The sequence below is a fragment of the Macaca thibetana genome, chromosome 5 (assembly GCF_024542745.1).
Source record: "Macaca thibetana thibetana isolate TM-01 chromosome 5, ASM2454274v1, whole genome shotgun sequence".
In the NCBI taxonomy this organism is placed as follows: domain Eukaryota; kingdom Metazoa; phylum Chordata; class Mammalia; order Primates; family Cercopithecidae; genus Macaca; species Macaca thibetana.
The window spans coordinates 120,212,600-120,224,857 of NC_065582.1; the positions used below are offsets into that span (position 1 = coordinate 120,212,600).

Genomic DNA, 12,258 nt, shown 5'->3' on the forward strand with positions numbered 1-12,258 from the left:
CAAACAAACACCTTGGTAAGGGGCAAAAGTTGGAGATACTGGGGGAATGGTGGTTGTTTGTAGTGGAAGATCAAGTCATTTAGGGGCCATAAGTGATCATTGGAACACAGTTTGCAGATGACTTACCAAAGGGCTTACTCTTTAGGCATGACAATGCCGTGTCATTACGAGTGAAAATTCATTAATTTAATCCGAAACTCCATGTCTCTTTTTTCTACCTCTGTAGTTCACCTTAGGTATAGGTGACTCCAGGTGATTTGATAGCAAAATGCAGTCAAAAGCAAAATTTAGCCACAACCTTTACATTTGATTGGCTGAAATGATTGAGTATCATTATCGGTATTTCTAATGTTGGTAATTGTATTACACCATTGGAAGTATTTCAACCTTTGCATAGTTAAGCATTTTTACCTGTTTACAATTGGACATACTGTAAGTTATATTCTGTCTCTTTTTCTCTTAACACTCACACATACCCATGTACACACCTGCACACCCACACACATGATTTAAGTGATTTAATAGAATTATATTTGAAATAAAAATAACCTCAAAGTGTATTTTAAGTGAAAAAAAGATTCTAATATATGATATTATTTAGTAAAATTTGACACATTTTACATATCTGTGTTAAAGCATCTGAAAGAGCCTTCACAGAGATTTTTACAGAAAGTTGTTTAAGAATGAGCATGGTATGTGTATTCTTTACATTATTTTTTCTTGTCCATGTTGTCTATTGTTTTAGTGATATAATAAAAAATTAAACAAAATAAAAGAGACAAATAACTAAAGAACATGATGTTTTAAAAAGTTTGACTTTACCCCTTTTTATTTCTCAACTGAAAATTTATCTCCTGACCATCCTAACTGTTAGGCCTGTAAGACACTGTTTTCAGAAGACAGAGCATTATTTGTTAATAAGAATGGACAAATACTTAGGTACATCCAAATTTTAGTGTTGAAACTTAGGGTTCTTTGCAATATTTCACTTTTGTGATTTTATCAGGTTATCAATGAAGGAAATCATAGTATTAATGAAAAACAAAATGAGTAAATTTTAGCATCAGAAAATTATTGAGGTTTTTTTTTCCTTTGGATAGAATAATTCTTTTTTGAGTAACAATGTTTGGTATACTCAAAAGGTATGTTTGGGGCACTAAAAATGGCCAAAATAGGAAAGAGAAAAAATACTGATTGAGGAAAAATACAGATATGAATCTATATTTGGGGAAGAACTATAAGTAAGATATATAATCACTTTATATTAAGAAATAAAAGCCATAATAAAAGAAAGAATGCCAAACTTTAAATCTGAAATCGTACTTCACTATTAAATCTAAAGAGTAATAATGCTCTGGTACTTACCAAAAGCTAAAAAGTAAACAAGTAGAGCTATGGTCACTGCCAGGATCACTACCCCTGCGACGACAATGAAACATACGACATATGGATTCAGAAATCTTGAAGTCGATGGTACACGTGCTGGCCTTACGAGAGAGAGAGAGATCAAAGAAAGTCATTCATTTCACTGATTTCAGCCATCATTTTAGTGCTCACGATTGTCTTCTGTCTTTCACGATCTCTTATCTGGCACATGGCTCTAGCCATAGAAACATATTCCTAGAAATGAAACTGAACTTAACAGGGTTGTCCTTAATGGTTTTTTTTTCAAGCTTTTTTTTTTTTTTTTTTTCCCCAGCACAAAATGATTGAAGTTCAATTAGTCTGACGGAAGAAGGAAGTGTGACTTATGGTTTGGAATTACTTTCCCTTCTGCCAATTGATAAAGTTTCCAAGAATAACAAACAAATCATTCTCTGTTCTACTGCAATGTCTTCCAAACTTCAATGCTGGACACTACGGTAGTAATCATCCTTGCTTGGGCACCATCCCCAAGGCTGTACTGAAGAGAGATCATTTGCGTGGGAAGAAGTGTTGAGGAAGATGAAGCAGGGGTGGGGCAGTAAGGGGGTCAGGACAGTAGCATTTCTCATTGCAAGATTCCCCATATTATTAAAAATCGGCAGAGGTATAGATAATCAGGGAGAATAGCAAGCACCTGAAATGAATTAAAACTGCTCCAACAGCCAATGATTTATTTGATTTATCATATTTTCTCCATGAATTTGTACTAATATATAGTCACACACACTCACACTGGGAAAGTCACCAGAGGAGCTGGGTGTGAAATCCAGTTTTACCCTTTGTTTGCTTGGAGGTCATATTGTTATTTATCTGAGATTTTCTTTATCTGAAAAATAGGAATAATAATATTTACCAAAAAAGGTTGTTTTGAAGATTAAGTGGGGTCATGTTATGTGTTATAAAGTATATATTTCTAGTTCAATAGGTTATCCAACTTGGCTGTGAACACCTTGAAGGTAAAGATACTATTCATGCCTATGCTTAACATAGGCAAAGTGTTTAACACTTTGCAGAATGCTTGGGTTATACAGGTGTTTTGTAAATACTTATGGTATTTATAAATATTTATTGCCTATGTTAATTCTTGACTTATTTCAGATTTAAAAGCCTCAATAGAGCTGAGAAGCAGTTATATTTAGGCATATTCTAATTTTTATATTTTTCTATTTTGTTTTGCCAACATTCTGGTACAAGTGACAAGGGTACATTCTGAGGGTCAGTGCTGTGGGACACATTTCACTGCAGTGTCGTCTGGTATTGTTTGGGCTCTACCCAACTCACAGGCCTATAAAAGGGCACCTCTTGATATTTTGTATTGTGTCACTTGCACATTGTACGCTGTGGCACTGGAACTAGTAACATTTCAGAAGATTGTTGGAAGCAGACATAGATTTGCCAGTTTTCCATTTTGTTGAATAAACACAGAACACTTTATAAAAATTGATCCTGCTCAAGCATGATCACTTTTAAAAAGAGCATTTAAATATATAACATAGGAAGAAAATAACCTCAGAACAATTTATTAAATGCTATAACTTTATGATGTCTTTTTGCTATATTTGTCTTATTTGTTCATTTTGCTACACTAATGAAAACTGGCTTTCACTGACATGGGTTGAGAGTCCAGTGTTCAGCAACCACTACTGTAGTAATTTTCTGGTTGAAAACTGTCACTTTGACATTTGTTTACTATTTGAGTTTCAGTTTACCCATTTGTTACCTCATGGGGTTATTGTGCCTGTTACATGCAATCACAAATGCATAGTGTTTGGTATTTGTGATTTCAGTAATTAATAGTGGCTGCTGAGTAGGGAAAGAGTCAAAAAGGGACAGAGTTGGAGGCAAATGTAACTCCAAAGGCTAAACAAATCTCAAATTGTTCCTTTCTGCAACAATTAGGGATTGATTATGTTTCCAGAGATAGCTGATATGTCAGGATCTGCAAGCTTGGAGTGAGAAGAACTGTAAACAAGGATTAAGATGGAGGCTAAAACCTCCAAAAAATGAAATCAAAAGACTAGAGTCAATATATGCTTTAACTTGGATGAGCCTCCCACAGGGATGACATTACAGCCAATTTTGCTTTCAGTTCATGAAAAACGTCTTGAACTCAATAACTGAAAAGCACCATGAGACATATGACTCAACAAAGGGTGTGGAGCCAAAATTACCTTACTTTCACAAGCCATAACTAATTACATAAGAATGAATTGTTCCACCCTGTAGAAACAACTGAAGAAATAGCATGTTTCAACTTTCAATAGCATGTTCAACTTATAGTTGAACCTCTGAACGTTGCTAACACAAACTAAATTGTGCACAGTATTTACTCTATGTTTGTAAATACTGAATTTGTTTGTAAATACTGAATATGTTTGTAAATACTGAATTTTAACTCATAATGCAATGGAAATATGTGAAACAAAATATTTTGCTTTTAAAGCAGGGTCTTGATCAGGGAGATTTTTAGTGCTTGCATTTAAACAGCAAAGCAGATATCCATTTGTGACCCATTTACCCAGTTTCCCTCTCACTCTTTCTCTTTTATATTGACTTGAAAAAAATTGCATGAGGGTGGAAAATTTATCTTTTCATATTATATTGTGAAAGTCTATCTGTCAGGCATTGTACATGTACATTGTCAGTCTTCACGATCTTTTCGTAGCCTTGTAAATTCTGTATTATGATTGCATTGTAAACATAGGAAAGGTGAGACTCAGAGAGTGAATAACTTATGCTTATTCAGGAGTGACAGAGCTGGAAACAGAAACCAGGTAAATTTGAATAAAGAGACATGAACTTCCGCTCACATACACTTCGTCCCTAAGTACATTGCTTCACATTACAGAGAATGGAAAAGCTTTGGGTTTCATGTCTCTCCTGACCTCACTTGGGGGGAAGCAAAGGGAATCACCATCTATTAATAATAATATTTCTCAAGATAGATCTTGAGCCCAGACCTCTCTCTTTGAGCTGCACATCATCATTTCCAATTACTAATTGAACGTGTTATGGGTGCTTTACAACCACCTTAAATAGAAAAGTTCAAAACCGAACTTGGTATTTTTTCTCCCATTGGACTGTAGTGTTTGAGGATATGCCCAGGGTTGTATTAAAGAATTTTTCTACAAGACTTTTTTTCCAATTAAAACATGATCATTTCTTTTATTTTTTGAAATTTTCTTTGTTCTAATATCAGCCATGTCTTTCAAATGAAGGAACTGAGATATGAAAGATTTATTTAATTGATTTTAAACTTCTAAGCACAGTGTTTAATTCCTACATCATAAAGCACTTCTAAGGGGATAGGAAAGGGAACTAGACTAGAGGTAGGAGATGTGGATTCAAGTACTCTGTCAAATATAAGCTATGTGATCTCACATTAATCATAATTATTTTAAGCTTCAGATTTCAAAAAACTTTAAATGATAAAGACAATACCTTCCTCATAATTTGATTTTTTAAAAAATCAAATAAAACAGTGTATATACCAATGGTTTGTAAACTGGAATTTAAGGTATTATTATAGAGGCAACTGAAGTATAACAACAAGATTCCTAGAACTGAAGATTTTTCTGCCAGTAACTGTTGTGTGAGCTTGGATGAGTCCTTTTAATATTGCGGAATCTTAGTTCCCCTGCGACATGTTGGTAATAACAACAGTTATTGTACAGTATATTTTGTGAGAATTAGAGCAGATGACATGCATGCTGTATAAATTATAAAGGGCTAAATAACCATAAAAAACTTTTGAGAAAAATAAATTTTTAATTGATTAATTTATTACTATATATTTTAACTTATACTATCAAGAGAAAAAATGCATTTATTTAAAATATTCAGTATTACCTGTTTACCGATTTACCTATTTCACTTTTCCTCCGCACTTTTTATCTTGCTCTATATCATTCTTATTACACAGGTAACTTTATAGTAAAGAAGAGGAATGTGTCAACACTTACCTCCATTGAGGTACTTTTGGAGTAGGAGAGTCAATACTAGTTTTCTACTCTTCTGGAGTAATTAATTTATTAACTCTCTAGACTGGCTGTGCAAGAAATGCTCAAAGGAATTCTAAACATGGGAATGAAAGGTCGGTACTCACCTATCATAAAAATACATGAAAGTATAAAACTCACTTGTCTTATAAAACAATTAAAGAAATGAGAAATAGAAAGAAACAAAATGGCAATATGACAGAACTCCACCAAACCATGGGGCTTATGAAACAATTACAGAAATGACAGAGAAAGAAATAAAATGGCTGCATGACAGAACTCCATCAACTATATGTTGCTTACAAAAAACTTACTTTACTGATAAAGGCACTAATAGACTAAAGGTAAAGGTATAGAAAAAATATATTCCACACAAATGAAAACCAAAAGAGAGTAGAAGTAGCTATATTTATATCAGATAACACAGAGTTTAAATCAACAATAGTAAAAAAAAAAAAAAGACAAAGAAAGTTATATAATGATAACAGAATCGACTCAACAAGAAGATATAACAATCCTAAATATATATATATCCAACATTAGAGCACCAATATGCATAAAACAAATATTACCACACTTAAGAAAAGAGATAGGAATACAATAACGATGGAGAACTTCAACACCCCCTCTGACGGCACTAGACAGATCATCAAGACAGAAAATCAACAAAGAAACAATGGACTTAAATTGTACTTAGACCAAATGGACCTAATAGACATTTACAGAAAATTCTGCCTAACTATCACAGAATATATATACTCATCAGTACATGGAACATACTCCAAGATAGATCATATATTAAGTCACAAAACAAGTCTGAAGAAACTTTAAAAAATCATCATATCAAGTATCTTCTCAAATTACAATGGTCTAAAACTAGAAATCAATACCGGGAGGAACTCTTAAAACTATACAAAAACATGAAACAAAAAAACGAACAACAAGAAAAAAAAAAAAAAAACCAACATGCTCCTGAATGATCTCTGGGTCAATAACAAAATAGAGAGGGAATTAAAAAAAATTTGAAATGAATGAAAATGGGGACAAAACATACTAAACCCTCTAAAATATAGTAAAAACAGTGTTAAGAAGGAATTTTATAGCATTAAATGCCAATGTCAAAAAAATTAAAAGATCACATATTAACAGCCTAATGATGCACCTTAAGGAACTAGAAAAACAAGAACAAACCAAACTCTAAACTAGCAGAAAAAAATAAATAACAATGATCAGAGTAGAACTAAATAAAATTTAGACCCCCAAATTACAAAGGATCAATGAAATAAAAAGTTGGTTACTTGAAAAGATAAAAAAAAGTGATAGACCACTACCTAGACTAGCCAAGAAAAAAAGAGCAGATTCAAATAAACAAAATCAGAAATGAAAAAGCAGACATTACAATGATATCATAGGAATACAAAGACTGTTAGACACTACTATGAATAACTCTACTCTCAAAAACTAGAAAACCTAGAGCAAATCAATAAATTCCTGGAAACATGTAACCAGGTAGAAATCTACCAAGTTTAATTTACAGATTAAACCAGGCAAAAATAGAAATTCCGACCAGACCAATAATGAGTAGTACAATTGAATAAGAAAAAAAATATCTTTCAACAACAATAAAAATCCCAGGAACAGATGCATTTGCAGCCAAATTCTACCAGATGTATAAAGAAAAACTGATACCAATCCTAATGAAATTGTTCCAAAATATTGAGAGGGAGTAAATATTTCCTAACTCATTCTGTGACTCCAGTATTACTCTGATACCAAAACAAGACAAGGGCACACACACAAAAAGGGAAAATTATAGGCCAACATCCCTGATGAATGCTACATAAAAATCCTCAACAAAATACTAGAAAACTGAATCCAATAGGACATAAAAATGATAATATGCCATGGTCAACTGGGTTTTGTTCCAGGGATGCAAGTATGATTCAACATACACAAATTGATAAATGTGATTCACCACGTAAACAGAATTAGAAACCAAACCATATGATCATCTCAATAGATACAGAAAAATGTATTTGATAAAATTTAGCATCCCTTCATGATAAAAACCCTTACAAGCTAGGCATAAAGGGAGTATACCTCAAAATAATAAAAACCATATATGATAAACCCACAGCTAACATCATACTGTACAGGGAAAAGTTGAAAGCATTCCACTAAAGAATTGGAACAAGGCAAGGATGCCCACTTTCATCACGTCATTAAACACATTATTTGAAGTCATAGAAGAGCTATCAGGCAAGAGAAATAAATAAAAGACATCCAACTTGGAAAAGAGGAAGTCAAATTATCTCTGCTGACAATATGATCTTATACCTAGAAAATTCTTAAAAGTCCTCCAAAAGACTCCTAGATTTGATAAATGAATTCAGGAATGTCTCAGTATACAAAGTCGATGTACAAAACTCAGTAGCATTTTTATACACCAATAATGACCAAGCTGATAGCCAAATCAATAAGTCAATCCTACTTACAATAGATTAAAAAATAAAATACCTAGGAATGTATTTAACCGAGGAAGTAAAAGATCTCTACAAGGAAAATTACAAAACACTGATAAAAGAAATGGAGATGATACAAACAAATACTAAACCATCCCATGCTCATGCATCAGAAGAATAAATGTCATTAAAATGACTGTACTTCTCAAAGCAATCTACAAATCCAATTAAATCCCTATCATAATACTAATGTCATTTTTCACAGAATTGGGAAAAAATCCTAAAATTCATATAAAACCAAAACAAAGAGCCAAATAGCCAAAGCGATTCTAAGCAAAAAGAGCAATGCTGGAGGTATCATATGAAGTGAACTTCAAATTATACTACAAAGTTATAGTAACCAAAACAGCATCATACTGGCATAAAAATAGACACATAGATCAATGAAACGAATAGAGAACCCAGAAATAAAGTCACATACCTACAGCCAACTGACCTTTGACAAAGTTGACAAAAACATACACTAGGGAAAGGACACCCCATTTAATAAATGGTGGTGGTAAACCTGGATTGCTGTATATCAAAGAATAAAATTGGACCTCTATCTCTCACCATATGCAAAAATTAAGTCAAGATGGATTAAAGAGTTAAATTTAAGATCTGAAACTCTTAAACTGCTAGAAGAAAATGTAGGGAAAACTTTTGGACATTAACCTAGGCAAAGAATTTATGACTAAGTCCTCAAAAGCAAATGCAACAAAATAAAAATAGAGAAATGATACTTACTTAAACTAAAAAGCTTCTGCACAGCAAAAGAAATAATCAACAGAGTGAACAGACAACCTGAAAAATGGGAGAAAATATTTGCAAGCTATGCATCTTACAAAAGACTAATATCTAGAAGGTATAAGGAACTCAACAACAGCAAAATTACACAATAACCCCATTAAAGAGTGAACTGAGGACATGAATAGACATTTCTCAAAAAAGACATACAAATAGCCACAAACACATGAAAAAAAATGCTCAATATCACTAATCAGAGAAGTGCAAATTAAAACCACAATGAGATAACCTGTTACACCCGTCAGAACGGTTATTAGAAAGTCAGGGTATAACAGATGTTGGTGAGGATGCAGAGAAAAGGGAACACTTACACACTTTTGGTGGAAAAGTAAATTAGTAAAACCTCTATTATAAACAATATGGAGACTTCTCAAAGAATTAAAAATAGAACTACCATTTGATCCAGCAATCCAACTATTGGGTATCTACCCAAAGGAAAAGAAATTATATCAAAAATTACCAGTATTCATATGTTTATTGCAGCACTATTTATAATAGCAAAGATGTGCATTAAACCTAAGTGTCTATCAACAGATCATTAGAGAAATATACATATACATATATATATATATCAGAATACTACTCAACCATAAAAGGAATAAAATCATGTCTTTTACAGCAATATGGATGGAACTGGAGGCTACTATCTTAAGTGAAACAATTCAGAAACAAAAAATCAACTATTGTGGCACAAGATGGCCGAATAGGAACTGCTCCAGTCTATAGCTCCCAGTGTAAGTGACACAAAAGATGGGTGATTTCTGCATTTCCAACTGAGGTACCCGGCTCATCTTACAGGGGCTTGTCAGACAGTGGGTGCAGGACAGTGGGTGCAGCCCACCGAGCGTGAGCCAAAGCAAGGTGAGGCATGATCTCACCTGGGAAGCGCAAGGGGTCAGGGAAATCCCTTTCCCAGCCAAGGGAAGCTGTGACAGATGGAAAATTGGATCACTCCAACCCTAACACTGCACTTTTCCAAGGGTCTTAGCAAAGGGCACACCAGGAGATTATATCCCGCGCCTGGCTCGAAGGGTCCCACGACCACCACGGAGCCTCCCTCATTGCTAGCAGGGCAGTCTGAGATTGAACTGCAAAGTGGCAGTGAGGTGGGGGGAGGTGCGCCCGCCATTGCTGAGGCTTGAGTAGGTAAACAAAGCAGCTGGGAAGCAGGAACTGGGTGGAGCCCACAGTAGCTCAAGGAGGCCTGCTTGCCTCTGTAGACGCCACCTCTGGGGACAGGGCATAGCCGAACAAAAGGCAGCAGAAACCACTGCAGACTTAAATGTCCCTGTTTGACAGCTTTGAAGAGAGTAGTGGTTCTCCCAGCATGGAGTTTGAGATCTGAGAACAGACAGACTACCTCCTCAAGTGGGTCCCTGACCCCCGAGTAGCCTAACTGGGAGGCACCCCCCCAATAGGGGCAGACTGACACCTCACATGGTGGGGTACCCCTCTGAGATGAAACTTCCAGAGGAATGATCAGGCAGCAACATTTGCTATTCAGAAATGTTCACTGTTCTGCAGCCTCCGCTGCTGGCTGCTGATACCCAGGGAAACAGGGTCTGGAGTGGACCTCCAGCAAATTCCAATGGACCTGCAGCTGAGGGTCCTGACTGTTAGAAGGAAAACTAACAAGCAGAAAAAGGATATCCAGGTATAGAACTCAGCTCTGCACCAAGCAGACCTAATAGACATCTACAGAACTCTCCACCCCAAATCAACAGAATATACATTCTTCTCAGTACATCACACTTATTCCAAAATTGGCCACATAGTTGGAAGTAAAGCACTCCTCAGCAAATGTAAAAGAATAGAAATTATAACAAACTGTCTCTCAGACCACAGTGCAATCAAACTAGAATTCAGGATTAAGAAACTCACTCAAACCTGCTCAACTACATGGAAACTGAACAACCTGCTCCTGAATGACTACTGCGTACATAACGAAATGAAGGCAGAAATAAACATGTTCTTTGAAACCAATGAGTAGTGTGTAGAGGGAAATTTGTAGTACTAAATGCCCACAAAAGAAAGCAGGAAAGATATAAAATTGACACCCTAACACCACAATTAAAAGAACTAGAGAGGCAAAAGCAAACACATTCAAAAGCTAGCAGAAGGCAAGAAATAACTAAGATCAGAGCAGAACTGAAGGAGATAGAGACACAAAAAACCTTCAAAAAATCAATGAATGCAGGAGTTGGTTTTTTTGAAAAAATCAACAAAATTGATAGACTGCTAGCAAGACTAATAAAGAAGAAAAGAGAGAAGAATCAAATCGATGCAATAAAAAATGATAAAAGGGATTTCACCACCAATCCCACAGAAATACAAACTACCATCAGAGAATACTATAAACACCTCTGTGAAAAAAAAACAAAAACAAAACAAAAAAAAAAAAAACTAGAAAATCTAGAAGAAATGGATAAATTCCTGGACACATACACCCTCCCAAGACTAAACCAGGAAGAAGTTGAATTTCTGAATAGACCAGTAATAGGTTCTGAAATTGAGGCAATAATTAATAGCCTACCAACCAAAAATAGTCCAGCACCAGACGGATTCACAGCTGAATTCTACTAGAGATACAAGGAGGAGCTGGTACTATTCCTTCTGAAACTATTCCAATCAATAGAAAAAGAGGGAATCCTCCCTAACTCATTTTAGGAGGCCAACATCATCCTGATACCAAAGCCTGGCAGAGACACAACAAAAAAAGAGAATTGTAGACCAATATCCTTGATGAACATCGATGCAAAAATCCTCAATAAAATACTGGCAAACTGAATCCAGCAGCACATCAAAAAGCTTATCCACCATAATCAAGATGGCTTCATCCCTGGGATGCAAGGCTGGTTCAGCATACGCAAATCAATAAATGTAATCCAGCATATAAACAGAATCAAAAACAAAAACCACATGATTATCTCAATAGATGCAGAAAAAGCCTTTGACAAAATTCAACAGCCCTTCATGCTAAAAACTCTGAGTAAATTAGGTATTGATGGAACGTATCTCAAAATAATAAGAGCTATTTATGAGAAACCCACAGCCAATATCGTACTGAATGGGCAAAAACTGGAAGCATTCCCTTTGAAAACTGGCACAAGACAGGGATGCCCTCTTTCACCACTCCTATTCAACATAGTGTTGGAAGTTCTGGCCAGGGCAATCAGGCAGGAGAAAGAAATAAAAAAATATTCAATTAGGAAAAGAGGAAGTCAAGTTGTCCTGTTTGCAGATGACATGATTGTATATTTAGAAAACTCCATTGTCTCAGCCCAAAATCTCCTTAAGCTGATAAGCAACTTCAGCAAAGTCTCAGGATACAAAATCAATGTGCAAAAATCACAAGCATTCTTATACACTAATAACAGACAAACAGCAAAATCATGAGTGAACTCCCATTCACAATTGCTTCAAATAGAATAAAATACCTAGGAATCCAGTTTACAAGAGATGTGAAGGACCTCTTCAAGGAGAACTACAAACCACTACTCAATGAAATAAAAGAGCACACAAACAAA

General features: G+C 35.0%; 1 protein-coding gene across 1 annotated transcript in view; it reads right to left on the bottom strand.

The window, feature by feature from the left end:
- The window catches only part of TMPRSS11D (transmembrane serine protease 11D), a 62,297-nt gene that overhangs the window by 31,551 nt on the left and 18,488 nt on the right, over positions 1-12,258 (bottom strand). The window contains exon 2 of the mRNA XM_050790010.1: positions 1,366-1,487. Coding sequence (XP_050645967.1) covers positions 1,366-1,487 — 122 coding nt within the window. The remainder of the gene's footprint in view (positions 1-1,365; positions 1,488-12,258) is intronic.